Source organism: Phoxinus phoxinus (genome assembly GCF_949152265.1).
Source record: "Phoxinus phoxinus genome assembly, chromosome: 9".
Taxonomy (NCBI): Eukaryota; Metazoa; Chordata; class Actinopteri; order Cypriniformes; family Leuciscidae; genus Phoxinus; species Phoxinus phoxinus.
Window position 1 is genome coordinate 21,542,165 of NC_136884.1, and position 15,014 is coordinate 21,557,178.

General features: G+C 40.9%; 2 protein-coding genes across 8 annotated transcripts in view; one reads left to right on the plus strand and one right to left on the minus strand.

The window, feature by feature from the left end:
• Positions 1-15,014, minus strand: part of LOC307003816 (uncharacterized protein) — a 59,981-nt gene that overhangs the window by 22,688 nt on the left and 22,279 nt on the right. Inside the window, exon 3 of one of the 2 annotated variants that reach the window (XM_079622635.1) lies at positions 11,390-14,350. The exons of the other annotated variant lie outside the window; for it this stretch is intronic. Coding sequence (XP_079478761.1) covers positions 13,275-14,350 — 1,076 coding nt within the window. The 3' untranslated portion in view covers positions 11,390-13,274. Of the gene's footprint in view, positions 1-11,389; positions 14,351-15,014 lie in introns of those variants that run through there. 2 annotated transcript variants of the gene reach the window in all.
• On the plus strand, positions 602-6,383 carry LOC307003820 (uncharacterized protein). 6 transcript variants are annotated; one of them, XM_079622640.1, is made up of 8 exons: positions 602-1,448; positions 2,614-2,673; positions 2,777-2,851; positions 2,934-3,002; positions 3,157-3,815; positions 5,129-5,414; positions 5,517-5,540; positions 5,632-6,383. In XM_079622640.1, the coding sequence occupies exons 5-8, from the start codon at positions 3,678-3,680 to the stop codon at positions 5,691-5,693; spliced, it is 510 nt and encodes a 169-aa protein (XP_079478766.1). In that variant the 5' UTR covers positions 602-1,448; positions 2,614-2,673; positions 2,777-2,851; positions 2,934-3,002; positions 3,157-3,677; the 3' UTR covers positions 5,694-6,383. The 6 variants fall into 6 exon arrangements, 2 of the variants coding, with proteins under 2 accessions (XP_079478766.1, XP_079478765.1); XR_013798828.1 differs by having other exon boundaries at positions 3,157-5,414; XR_013798826.1 differs by having other exon boundaries at positions 3,157-5,540.

Here is a 15,014-nt window from a genome sequence, read left to right on the forward strand (position 1 = left end):
AAACAGACTTTAAACGCGTTCTTGTGATAAACAATGGCGCTCACGTGCGCATCAAGAATTAATTCTATAGTTTATGTGCGTTTGAATATATGTGCGCATGTTTGTAATTCTAAAAAACTATTTGTCCTGCCTATAAATTGATACAGCATTTTATTTTATTTTATCACTACGGGGGAGATACGCGAATTTTCCGCGAACTATAGCATGAAATAAATGTTAAAGCAGAAATAAGAAAGCTGTAAAGTAATCTCTGGTTTAAACTTGCTCGCTCCCGCACTTTTATGCACGCTCACGGTACGTTCACACGGGGCTTCAGCGTCAACGCTTGACGGAAGGCGTGGCTGAAGTTTGGCAGACGCCATGGTCATAGCAGCGTCAGCCAATTAAATTAGACAGGAATGACAGGATGAACGTGAAGAACGTGATTGGCTGCCGCCTGGCTACTGTATTTGCATAGAGCGATCCTGATTGGCTGACGCTTCCGTCTGCGGCGCTTCACTGGCGTTGCTCGCGGCAGAAGTTGAAAAATTCTCAACTTCTGCCGCGAGCAACGCCAGTGAAGCGCCGCCGACGGATCCACAATCCTTTTCGGCAACGCTTGACGTCACCCATTCAAAGTCAATGGGAAGCGTTGACGCTGACGCCCCGTGTGAACGTACCGTCAGTCCTCTCCGCATTGGATTGTGGGAAATAGTGCAATAGTACATCGAATGTACACTTGAATTCAGAGAGGATTGTGGGTAAAAGTAGTGAATGAATGTAGGGAATGATGTCGTTCACTCAAATTTGGACACCACTACAAAATGGCAGATACCCTTTATAGTGCACTATATAGTGGATAGGGAGCGGTTTCAGACACAGCCTCTGTTTTCATTTGTAGCCCCTCATGCCCATGACAGCATTCGAATAAAGTTCTAATCATTGGTTATTATTAAAGGTGCTGTATGTAGGTTTTATTCTAAAACAAATCCCTTTTTAATTGCCTGTGTGTGAAGGGGTTGTAATCTCACATTAAAATGATCCACTTTGCGGGTTTTGCTATTACCTCTGAAAGCAAGTATTCTTATTTTTATGTGAATGTGCCGGGTCGGATTTACCGCGAAATCCAGTGACGTCACCTGCATGCGCGCTCCCGAGCCTCTCGCCTCGTCTACTGACTTTGCACTCAACAGCGACGACACTGAAACTTATGACTTGCAACTTATGACATGTCTGATAATAACACAAAGAAACGACCTGCTCCCAGCACAACACAGACTCCAACACAAACCCCACTTGTTAAAAAATATATATATATCTGATGAAGCTCGTAAGACCAAACGTGAATCGGACCAACTTCGGACAAAAACACGGATCAACATCGGCAGGGCATTTAAATCATGGAGAAACCTCTGCTTTGTTTTGGGTCTAAAAACAGACCCGGAGTTGGCTTTTATTCTATTAGACAGGTAAGCTAACATTACTACAAAGCATGTAAAATATATTTTGACTTTGTGCTTTAGTTTTTTTCCCAGTTGATAGCTGAAAGCTATCATAACAGTACAAACACAGCAAGCCAGGGCCCAACTACATCAACCCCTATAGTACTAGACAAGGTGCACTGTGCTTTCCAGCTTTTACAACTGGAGAAGAATCTGACTGGTGAATTTGTCTTATAATTCTAAATGTATAGATGAGTTAATGTCATCAATGTCAACTTTACCAGTGTAACATAAACAGTGTAAGAGATATCAAATGTACTATCAAACTAAATGTGGTATATTGAATAATATATTATATTTTAATGTCGTATTTGATTGTGTATAATAATATAAGCAAGTAATATATTATCAGTGTGGAAAAAACTCTACAGTTCCAAATATGTTCTGGTTCAAATATGTTATATCCAATGCACAATGAAGACAAGACTCTTCAATGGCTTGCTGTAATAATTAAGGATGTACAAAGGGTGTGGGCTGTGCTAACTTACAAGTCTGTTTGACAATTTACATGGGCTCAATACACAGTGCATTTTTGGTCAATGCAAACGGAAATGGATGTACGTGTTATTGTATATTGATAGGGCAGGTGAGATACTATCACAAGTGGTCACTCAAGATACATGTGGAGACGCAACATGCAATAATTTTGTCTCTGTCTACTGAAAATCTAAAAAACAATAAAACTAAAAAAAAGGTTTCACTTTATTTGGATGGTCCCTTTAACACATTCTGTTGTCTGTAACATTGCCCCTTCATGTCTACTAACTATCATTAGAGTGTTAGTAGAGCATTAGTAGTCTGGTAGGGTTAGGGTTAGAATAAGTTGGCATGTAGTTGCAAAGTTACTTATAGTCAGTTGAGTGTCTGTTGGAGGAGCATCACTATAAAGAGTTTGCAGATATTAAGCAGACAGTCTACTAATGAGAGTTAGTTGACATGTAGTTGCACAGTTACTTATAGTTAACAGAATGTTCAAAAGGGACCATCGAAATAAAGTGTTACCAAAAAAAAAATTACTTGCATGAAATGCACACAATTTTTCTGTTTGTGCTATTCCATTCTACAGCTGGAATATATGTCGCCATGCTGTACACATGTATTACATTTGATATGTACTTTGTTTATTCAACAGTGACAATTTTCTAGTGGAAGGAGTTAGACCACTGGCTGAGGATCAAGCTTTGGAAGACAGGTAAATGTGTAAAAGTAGGCATTACACTATTACCGCTATACATCCTCTTTTGTGATTGTACAACGTCTCAATGTCTAAGTACTCATACTTGCTTTGTGTTTAGTATCAATTCCATGAAGCTTGTGGATGACTCTCTACTAGTGGATGAACAACAGGCAAACAGCCTTCAGAACAGTGTGTAAGTGGAACACATCACCACATCATCTTGTTATGAATACATGTTTGAGTGTGGAAGTTAATTATTTTGTTGTCTTTTGTAGAATTGAATTGGCAGACAAAATGGCTTCAGACTTTTCTGATGTTGACTATATCCCACCAATCTGTGTGCGGTATGTATTGCTGTAATTTATTGGCAAGTTTTGTCAAACATTCACAAATGTAGCAATATTCAGTCTGTCTTTTTTTTGTAAAAAGACAATTTTTGTCTTTTAACAAAACTTTTATGTGTATTTGACAGTTGTGTATATTTTTCTTGCCACACAGAGCTGCTAGTGCGTTATAGGATGTCAATGACAGACTCCCGGTTTTTGGGCTTGGGGAAACTGTACTCGACATACATGACCGTGGGGATGTGCCAGAACATGAGCCAGATGTGCCGGATAAACCAGAGCAGCTACAAGCCTCAGACATGCCCACCTTCCCCAGCCCGATCTCATCCCAAGGCGTCATATACTGACGCTTTTGACATATCATCTACATCCAACGCACATGGCACCCTTTAGCGTCAATATGAGACGCAGATAGATATGGGCCAGAAGGCGCCTCCTAGCGGTCTAACCCTAACCCTACCCCAGACCTAAACCCAACCATAACCGAACAAAGCTCTGTGCGTGTCATATTGACGCTAAAGGGTGCCATGTGCGTTGGATGTAGACGATTTGTCAAAAGTGTCAGTATATGACGCCCTCGGATGAGAATGCGTTGCCTTCCCAGGCACTGAGAAAGTCATTTCTGAAGATTACCTCATAGACCAGCCTGCGTGCATCACTTACAAAAGCAGCTTGATGCAACTGGTCACTTTCCTCCAGCTGCCCATCAAGAAGTGCTATTACATTGACCACTACACGGGTAGTAAATGTAACGGTGTTCCACCTTTTCATGTGAAACTTCATTCACGGGGTACTGCGACCGTTGTCGAGTGGGTGAGTGTACATTCCGGATTTAATGTTCTTCTAGCCTTAAAAATGCTTTTACCACTCACAGAGCCGCAAGAAGTTGCCCCCTGAGAAATCCATAATCAAGTCTTAAAGGGGTCATGACATGAGAAAACAAATTTGCCTTGATCTTTTGGTATATAAGAGGTCTTTGTACCATTAAAACGTCCTGCAAATTTCATAGCTTAAGACGTCTTCCCATTATAAACAAATCATATTTAATCAAGCTCTAAATACAGCTCGTTCTGGATCCATGGTAAGAAGTGACGTCACGGTACGAAGTGACGTACCAGCGTTTGCATATGACCGCCTCCAGCGCAAGACAACTACGCTCATTTCGTATCATTGTCGCGCCCGCGCGCTGCGCGCCTCACAAGTGTTCAGTCGACGGACAGCGAGTGGGTCTGACTCTGTGTACAGGGAAATTACGATGCCGCAGATGTGCTGTTCCTGGCTGTGGACAAACAACATCTTTGAATACGCTGCGAAAGATCCAGTCGTCAGGGAAAAATGGATGTACTTTATTTTTTGCGGACGTCTCAGTCACGGCAGTGTTAGTTTAAGCATTTGTTCTATACATTTGAAGGATGACTGTTTTGAGAACAAATCCGAAAATGATGCTGGCTTTGCCAGAAAACTGTTGCACAAAGATAAGTCCGTGCCAACTATTCTGGGCTCAACAACGACGATGCAAACTGTAAGTAATGTATTTAAAACTTTAAATTACTTTTTAAATACGCTGAATCCGCAAATGTTCTGGCTGGGGGCGTTAATAATTGATGCATAGGCACTGACGTTAGCCAATCATAACAATGGGCGTTAACACTGAACTCTTAAAGGGGAAACACCCCCAAAACAGACTGTTTGAATCAGAGGATGAGAAACAGGGTGGGAAAAGGTCATAAATCACTACATTTTAAAAAAAAATTGTAAAAAAAACTATAGTAATACTATAATTGCACCTAAGGGAACATAATAATAAAATTAAAAAACCCATGTCATGACCCCTTTAAAATATAAGAATGGGTTAGGAGTTTATAAGATTTTTTTTTTCTTTATCCTACTCCTGTTCTTCTTGTCATGGAATGTATTTTTGTTGTGTCTGTTGGATTGTTGTTGTGATATTTTGTGTTGCATTACCATGAAAAAAGAATACATAAATAAATGAAATGAAATAATAGATTATTGACATTGAAATGTAAAAAGTTTAATTAATAGTTCAGCATGCCTGGTTTAGCATTATTGCTAAAATATCATGTGCACGGATTTAACCACACCAAGTGCTGTCTTCTCATTTATAGTTGTGCACACATGGGCATAATCTCTGGGATTGGAACAGCCAGCCAGTCCTGAAGTATGGAATGCAAGGAGGGGACTTCATGTTGTCTACAAACATACTGCTTCCTGGCAATTACTTCTCGAACGTTGCCCTCCTTTTCCGCTTTATGAATATGGGAATGGTGGCACGCTCAACATTCTACGCAGTTCAGGACACGTACTGTGTGGATGCTGTAAAGCAGTTTTGGGAGCACAACAGGGGTTTGGTCATTGACCGCTTGCGAACAAAGGACAGCGTTGTTGCTCTGGGTAAGTAGAGAACTGCATATTGCATACTCCCTTGCACCAAGCATGATAGATAATGCACATGGTCTTATCACGTACAACATTAAATCATTTTCTCTATTTCAGCTGATGGAAGGATGGACTCCCCAGGTTAGTCATTGAATTTCTCTATACTGTGTGTTCAGTAAACAGGTTAATCACTTGTATAATTTATATGTATGATGACATATTTTTTCTATAGGTCACTCCGCCCAATATTGCACCTACTGTACACAACTATGGAGCATGACTCCAAGGACATAATCAGTGTAGTTACAGTTGACAAACGACAAACCAACCTGAACAGTGTGGTCATGGAGAAGCACGCCTTTATACAGACATTTGACCGGCTTCTTGGGGAACTAAACATCACAGAGATTGTCACAGATGCACATATTCAGATTTTATCACTGATGCGTGAGTATAGATTGAATACTTTTCTTTTCAGTTTATAAAATTTACCATGACTGCTGCATTGAACGTGTAGTCCAATTGAGAATTTTAGAAAACTGAAGAGATTAGAATGAAAAAGGAAGACGGGCTTTAAAAAAAAAAAAAAAAAAAAGGAAGACGTATATGGTAAACTAGCATATGGAACCATAGCATGGAATGATGATGATGTATGTATGTATTGTAAATATGTATTGTTCACCGTTACTGTTGTTTATTGTTTGTATGTATTGTTTATTGTAAGTATGTACGGTTTATTTTCTGTACTATAAATTGGCCTATGTATTGTTCATTGTTCGTACTGTATTGTCTGTGTTTTTGTTCTTTGATTTACGTTGGCAAAAAATAAAAGAAATTGAAAGAAAGAAATGCTTAATATTTTCTTTAAGGTTATGTTACTGTATTAAAACTAAGGGTGTATTCAGCCCAGGAAAGTCCAATAGGTCACTTGCTTTGGTCCAGACCAAATAATTTTGTTGTTGTTGTTGTTGTTGTTGTTTGGTACGGTTCACTTTCACACTGCTCTTTTTGCAAGTGAACCAAAATTTGTAAACAAAACCACACGTGTGCTAAGGTCCATTCATTGGACAAGGATTCTCAAGTAGGGAAATTAGGAAGTGCAAAAAAAAAGCTATTGTATATACTGCTAACAAGTGCTGTCAACGTTAACGCTTGCAAGGTTAGACCAGTTTAACGTAAATTAACGCCCCCCACACACACACCCACCCACCATCCTTGTATTGTAACTATCGTTACATTATATGAACTCGCTCGTGATTCATGCAAATGCTTTTAAAGTATTTATGTGCGATTAGACTAAAGAGAACGCTCTGTATGTGAATGTCCTGATGCGCACACACTCATTCATTCATTCCATTCCAATGATGCACTCACGACGCGCAGAAAGACGTGCAACAGTATCGTGTGGCCAGACAGCGCGCCGGAATGAAATTCTCTTTCGCACTTGAACGAACAATAACACAAACCATTATGCCAAAATGTAGTAAATCAACAACAGATCACTTTCCCATAACGCAACTCCGACTACGGAGGCCTGTTAACTCAAAGGCGCAGAGCTTTCTTGCAATTGGGTCGGTTCATGTTCACATCGTAAACGAACCGTACCAGAGTTCGTTTGGAACCGTACCGAGACCACCTCTTCAGCTGGGTCTCGGTTCGATTGTTTGGTCCGCACCCGAGTTTGATTGCTGTATTCACACCTGCCCAAAAGGTCCGCACCAAGGGGGGAAACAAACTAGAGTTCGATTCAATCGAACCAAACAAGGCAGGTGTGAATACACCATTGCGGACCTTTTGGGCAGGTGTGAATACAGCAATCGAACTCGGGTGTGGACCAAACAATCGAACCGAGACCCAGCTGAAGAGGTGGTCTCGGTACGGTTCCAAACGAACTCTGGTACGGTTAGTTTACGATGTGAACATGAACCAACCTAATTGCAAGAAAGCACTGCACCTTTGAGTTAACAGGCTTCCGTAGTCGGAGTTGCGTTATGGGAAAGTGATCTGTTGTTGATTTACTACATTTGATAAAATGAGTCGTGGTTTGACCTGGAGCGTCGAAGAGACGAGCTGCCTTATTAACATTTGGGCAGAAGCCCATGTAGAACAGCTGCTGGAGAGGACACATAAAAATACTGATGTGTTCAACATGTTTACTGAACGGATGAAGAATAGGGGATATGAGCGGTCTCCCGCACAGTGCCACGTTAAAGTAAAAAAACTTCGGCAACATTACATGAAAGTGCACGATGCTCTAAACAATAGTGGAAATTCAGGAGAAGAGAAAGAAAAATGTCAATGGTACGACAAACTGGACAAAATCCTAGGAACGCGACCAACAGTTTGTCCCGTTGACGTTGTCGAGTCATATAGCCCTACAGACAAGACCTCATCAAGCCAAATGACTCAACCATCTTCTAGCAGCTACTCTGGAGAAACCGAGCTTGATGTAAATGGTGAGTGAATGCTACACACACATGCAATCAACAGCACGATTTATGATTTTGGTCGACAAGTGACAATTATTCATTACATTCATATGACTTGCCATTTCCCTGCCTGAGAGGGATGGGTAAAATGCAGAGGATGAATGGTGTTAACAAAGTTTTAATTATTAGTAATATTATCTGTTAACTGTCACTGTTCCATAGGTGGGCAAACTGTCAGAATAATATATATATATATATATATATATATATATATTTTTTTTTTTAATTATATTATTTTATTATTAAGTCTTTACGTTCATTTAATTATTTGACTGCTCTAATGCTCTTATGAGGATACTTAACACAACAGACATTTTGGCATAATGGTTTGTGTTATTGTTCGTTCAAGTGCGAAAGAGAATTCCATTCCGGCGCGCTGTCTGGCCACACACGATACTGTTGCGCATCTGTCACGATCCACACTCAGAAAACACAAAAGATCCAATAATGCAGTAAGTTTTAATGGGGAAATCCGTACTCGCAAAACAGCCCAGGCAAGGGTCAATATCCATATAAGCAATCCAAACACAAGTAACAATGAATAGAAAGAAACAGACTTCAGACGTGGTGTGATAAAAGACAAGGGCTCCGTAACAAACACTAAAACAGACAGGGTATAAATACACACAGAACTAACAAGGTGACGGGAAACAGCTGAGTGGAATAATCAGATAAGTGACAGAACAGAATGCTGGGTAATGTAGTCTAATGTGAATGACACCGTGAGAACGAGGACCTCTAGTCATAACCCAGGGAAACACAACCTGACACTGTGACAGAACCTCCCCTCTACGGAGCGGCTACCAGACGCTCCATGACAGAAAACAAGACAACACAAGAGTCCAAGAGGAAGGTGGAATGTGGAAGAACCGAGGGAGGGATGGGAGGGCCAGGACCATGCAGGGAAACAGGAACACGAGGTGACGACTTAACAGTAGGCTAGGGCGAAGCAGACGACCCCTCGGGCGGCCAGGGTGTAGAAGACCCCTTGGGAGGCCACGGCGGTGAAGACCCCTCGGGCGGCCACGGTGGTGAAGACCCTTCGGGCGACCACGGCGGAGACGACCAGGGCGAAGACGACCACTCGGGTGGCCACGGCGGAGACCTTCCCTCAGGTGGCCAGGGCGGATCCGGCTGTGCAGGCGGCCGGGACGGGGCAGGTCCTTCGGGCGGCCATGGTGGAGATGACTAGGGCGAAGACGACCACTCGGGCGACCACGGCACAGGAACAGAACTCGGCTCAGGAACAGCAACAGACACCAGCTCAGGAACAGACACCGGCGGGGCCGGCAGGGCGAGCAGCTTGGGCGGAACTGGCAGATCAGGTTGCTCGGGGATGGCCTCCGGAACGTGAACAGTCTGTGGATCGGTAGACGTGACGTGAACAGTCTCCGGATCGGCAGACGTGACGTGAACAGTCTCCGGATCGGTAGACGTGACTTGAACAGCCTCTGGATCGGCACACGTGACGTGAACGGTCTCCGGATTAGCAGACGTGACGTGAACGGTCTCTGGATCGGCAAACGCGACGCGAACGGTCTCTGGATCAGTATACGTGACGTGAACCGTCTCTGGACCGGCAGACGTGACGTTCTTCCTCCTCCTCCGCCCACGATGGCACGGAGGTACCACAGCCTCGTCGACCACCACTGAAGCCATGACAGAAAGCATGGACAGCTCTGGGACACCTGAGTCAGCGACCATCGAAGTTGGGTCCTCCTGGACCACCGGATTAAGGGCGGCGCTGGCATGGCGAGGCTCCAATACATCCCACTGGCTCCGATGAATTAAATAGCTGGTAAACCCCTAAAAATCCAGTATCTCCAGCCCCTTCATCTCCCACCCAGGCAATGGATCATCGAGACAGACATTAAAAAAGTTTTTCAACGTTGCCTCATTATAGTCCAAACCTCTAGAGAGAGTCCAAAACTTCTGAGCCAGACAATCCACCGTCTGGCCCTGCTGTTGCAGGGTCATTAAATTTTGGTCTCTTCCCCTCCTCTCCTTCCCCGTTCTGGGGGAAAGGATACGAACCCCCATACCGCTGGATCCTTGCATGGACGGAGTCCTTCTGTCACGATCCACACTCAGAAAACACAAAAGATCCAATAATGCAGTAAGTTTTAATGGGGAAATCCGTATTTACAAAACAGTCCAGGCAGGGGTCAATATCCATATAAGCAATCCAAACAGAAGTAACAATGAATAGAAAGAAACAGACTTCAGACGTGGTGTGATAAAAGACAAGGACTCCGTAACAAACACTAAAACAGACAGGGTATAAAAACACACAGAACTAACAAGGTGACGGGAAACAGCTGAGTGCAATAATCAGATAAGTGACAGAACAGAATGCTGGGAAATGTAGTCTAATGTGAATGACACCGTGAGAACGAGGACCTCTAGTGATAACCCAGGGAAACACAACCAGCCACTGTGACAACGTCTTTCTGCGCGTCGTGTGTGCATCATTGGAATTGAATGAATGAATGAGTGTGTGCGCATCAGGACATTCACATACAGAGCGTTCTCTTTAGTCTAATCGCGCATAAATGCTTTAAAAGCATTTGCATGAATACGAGCGAGTCCATATAATGTAACGATAGTTACAATACAAGGATGGTGAGTGTGGGGAGGGTGCTGCGTTAATTTACGATAAACTGGTCAAACTTAATCGCAAGCGTTAACAGCACTTGTTAGCAGTATATACAATAAGAATCTCATTATTTGAATGTGTGAACATAGCCCCTCTCTATGAATTAAAACTTTATACCTTATCCGTCTTCTGCGCAGTGCTACTGTCAGCATCCCATGGTAGGCGCACATGAGAGCATGTTCTCTCCACCAGAACCGTCTTGCAGCACATCGTCGTCTTCTCAAAATCCGAATTATAACATCATATAGATGACATTGTGTCATATGATACTCATTAGTTTCTTCATATTGCGTTTGTAGAGAATAACACAAAAACAGTAAATGAACAAATATTGCAGTACGAAATATCTCCATGCTGAGCCTTTTTTCTCCGGTCTTTTTTTTTTTTGCACTTCCTGATTTCCCTACTTGAGAATCCTTGTCCAATGAATGGACGACCTTAGCACACATGTGGTTTTGTTTACAAATTTTGGTTCACTTGCAAAAAGAGCAGTGTGAAAGCGAACCGAACCAAAAAAAATAAAAAAAATATTTATTTGGTCCAGACCAAAGCAAGTGAACTATCGGACTTTCCTGGTGTGAATACACCCTAAGATAAAGGAATCAAATCTCCAGTGGTTTAAAGTGATATGATGAATTGAACTTATACTGTTATTCAACATTAAAGGATAATTCCGGTATTTAACACCTTGAGTCTATATTGTAGTTTGTTTTGGATGAACAAGAGTGGTGGACAACATTTTTTTGACAATGGTTCCTCTCTCGAGTTTTTGACTATAAAAGAATTGGCCATGGACCCATTTAACATTGGAGTCAATGGGCATGTCCGAAAATGTCATTAAAACAGCCAATAATGTTCGTTTACAAAACTGTGCAACTCACCGAGTGATTAGTGATGTTAGTTGATGTTCCAGAAACAAAAAGTGTTGCGAAATACAGTTTCTGTCGTGTTTTATTCGTCATTTTGTAAAATCCCATTGAATTCTGTTGAAGGACTGAGTGCTCGTTAATATAAATGCGCTACCGGAAACGGAAAGGGGGCTGTTTACATTTGGTCGATGTAGTCTTTTTGCTCGCTTCCGTTTCTCATAAGGCTAGCGAGCAGAGCAACTGTGCTCCGGGAGAGTAAGCGAAATAAACAAACAAAACCTTCATTAATTGTTACTTGTAATATGAAGTTGAACTCGACTGTGACCGTGAGTGTCCCGCGAGACATAAACATCGGTTATCGCCATCAAGTGGTCTGGAGTGTGCTAACGCTTCAGATTCAAATATTGAGCGGAAGTTACACAGTTGTGAAGTGTCTGAAAAAAATAGTTCCACTATAGCAAAATAAACGGATTGGAATCATATATTGCGACGATATATTGTTTATAATCATCAACGAACACCAACCACTCGGTGAGTTTAACAGTTTTGTAAACGAACATTATTGGCTGTTTTAATGACATTTTCGGACATGCCCATTGACTCAAATGTTAAATGGGTCCATGGCCAATTCTATTATAGTCAAAAACTCGAGAGAGGAACCATTGTCAAAAAAATGTTGTCCACCACTCTTGTTCATCCAAAAACAAACTACAATATAGACTCAAGGTGTTAAATACCGGAATTATCCTTTAACTGGACATATACTGTTCTTCCACATTCCAGAAATGTAAATTACTCTAACTTTTTATTTTTAAGATTGATACTAAAAAATCTTATATTATTATAATATATATTATTTAATCTTATCTTAAGATTATTAAAAATTAAAAAATATGGACTTATATGGTTCTTCATCTCAAGCCCTCAAATGTGGAATATGAAAAATTGGGTACATTTAGCAATATATTGGGTGAATTAAGTGTATGATGTATATTACAAAGCTATATTAACGACAGTCATGGTCAGAATTATTCATTGGCACCCATGGTAACAATGATCAAATATGGCTGGGAAAATAAATCGGCATAGTTTATCCTTTTGAGCTTTCATTATTATTATTATTTAGCAAAAATCTAATCTTTCATTGAAGTGAAAGATTAAAAAGTAGGGGTAAAGTTTCATATTATGAAATAAAAGGTTTTCTCAAACACAATTATTGGCACCCTTAGAATTTTTTTTGAGTAAAATATCTCTGAAGTATATTCCCATTCATATATAGGCACATGAAATTGTCTAGCTTTGACTTCTTGTTTCACAGGATATGAATATGAGGAAACACAAAGGCCAAATTCCCTTAATGTTAATTAATATGAGTTCATGTTCAAGTAACTTAATTCAGGCATTAGTACAATATTATTCATGAACTGTTATTGGCCTAAAAAGTATTGATCAAAAATTAGGCAAAGTATAAAGAACTAAACAATGAAAATAAAAGGCATGTTCAAGCTTTGTAGGAGTGTCACCTGATCAGATACATATCTGATATGGGCCCAATTTAAAAGGTCATGTGAACCGCCTCACCAAATATATTTGAGGGGAAAATCAGATTTGGCCCACATTCATCTGCGGTGTAAACGTAGTCCTTCATTTTACACAGACACGTTTTTTCTAGTGCCATTTTAAACTGCAGAGCCATTTAAAACTCTTTCCACACAAGGAACACAAATAGGGTCTCAAATCTGTGTGACTTTTTAGGTGTATCTGAAAGTGTAATGGCAAAATAATTTTTTTAATTAAATTGCCTTCCTCCAGAGTGAATGAGTAGGTGAATATTTGATATTGCTCCTTTTTCTAAACCTCGTCACTGCGATTTTTTTCCAGAATGACTTTGTAAATGATGTTTCAAGTCTCTTTGATATATGAAACTCTTTCCACAATGAATACATGTAAAAGGCTTCTCTCCAGTGTGAAGTCTCATGTGAGTCTTGAGGTTTCCTTTAAGAGTGAAACTCTTTCCACAGTGATGACACATGAGAGGCTTCTGTCCAATGTGAATTATTACGTGCTTCTTAAGCTGTTTCCTGTCTGTGAAATTTTGTCCACACTGATGACAAATAAAACGGTTAACTCTTAAGTGAATCCTCACGTGCTTATTAAGGGTTACTTTTTGTCTGAAACTCTTTCCACACTGATCACATGTGTAAGGCTTCTCTCCAGTGTGAATTCTCATGTGATACTTAAGATATCCTTTTTGTGAGAAGATCTTCTCACACAGTTGGCAGGTGTAAGACTTCTCTCCAGTGTGAACTCTCATGTGGGAATCAAATGATTTTTTACATGTAAAAATCATTCCACACTGAGGGCATGTAAAATAGTTATCTCTTGAGTGAATTCTCATGTGGGAATTAAGGGTTACTTTACGTGTAAAACTCTTTCCACACTGATCACATGTGAAAGGCTTCTCTCCTGTATGAATGTTCATGTGACACCTAAAGCTTGGTTCTGCTATGAAACTATTTCCACACAGTTTGCAGGTGTAAGGCTTCTCTCCTGTATGAGTTTTTATGTGGTATTTAAGGGCTCCATTTTGAGTGAAACTCTTTCCACAATGTTGGCAGGTGAAAGGCTTCTCTCCAGTGTGTATTCTCATGTGAACTTTAAGGCTTCCATTTTCAGCAAAACTTTTTCCACACTGTTGGCAGGTGTAAGGCTTTTCTCCACTGTGAACTCTCATGTGGACTTTAAGGTTTTCATGGTGACTGAAACTCTTTCCACACTGAAAGCAGGTGAAAAAACTTCTAGTTCCTTTCCTTCTAACATTTTTTGGAGAGGAAGTATTTTCAGTCCGTGAGCCACTAAGATATTTTTCTCCAGTTATCAAATCATGATCTTTAATTTCATTGAGTACTTCACTCTCCTCTTTCAGTGTCATCAGATCTACGGCAGAAAAAGATAAATACAAGTTAAGTCATGTTTAATGGCACAAAGCCAAAGACATCATTTAGACATTTAATGCATCGAAACCAACAAAATGTATGCTAGATCCCCAAAGGCAGTAACGTGCGGTGAAATCTTGTCATGGGTAGGCTGTGACCTATCAATGTGGCATATATGTTCATATATTCATTCAGTGTATGTAGCAACCCAAGTTCATATCAGGCATCATCACATCGCTGCCTGCATACAGCAAAGTCATATGTGAGGCTAATGCACAATCAAATCTAATAATCAAATTAATGGACATCTATTTTATGACTTATACAACAAACAAATGTTTTGTACGGGACACAGTAAGAGGGAGGCGACGCGGTGTCAGCGAACCGACAAGCAGCCTAGCCACTCCTTCAAAATGCGCGAACGCGCACAGACAGCCACACACACACTATTGGTCTGGTGACGGCGCAGCAGGATTTGAATAGGTTACAGTCAGAAAAGTAAAAAAAGTAATAAATATCCATAATATCCAAATATCCAACGGTTCACAGCCGTCGAACTAGGTTGACAGCCAACGCTAGGTGCCGCTAGATGTATCGGGAAGCGCGGATTGGGTGAGAGCGAGTGGATCACGTGACATGAAGCAAGCTCGATCTCTGCCTCAATG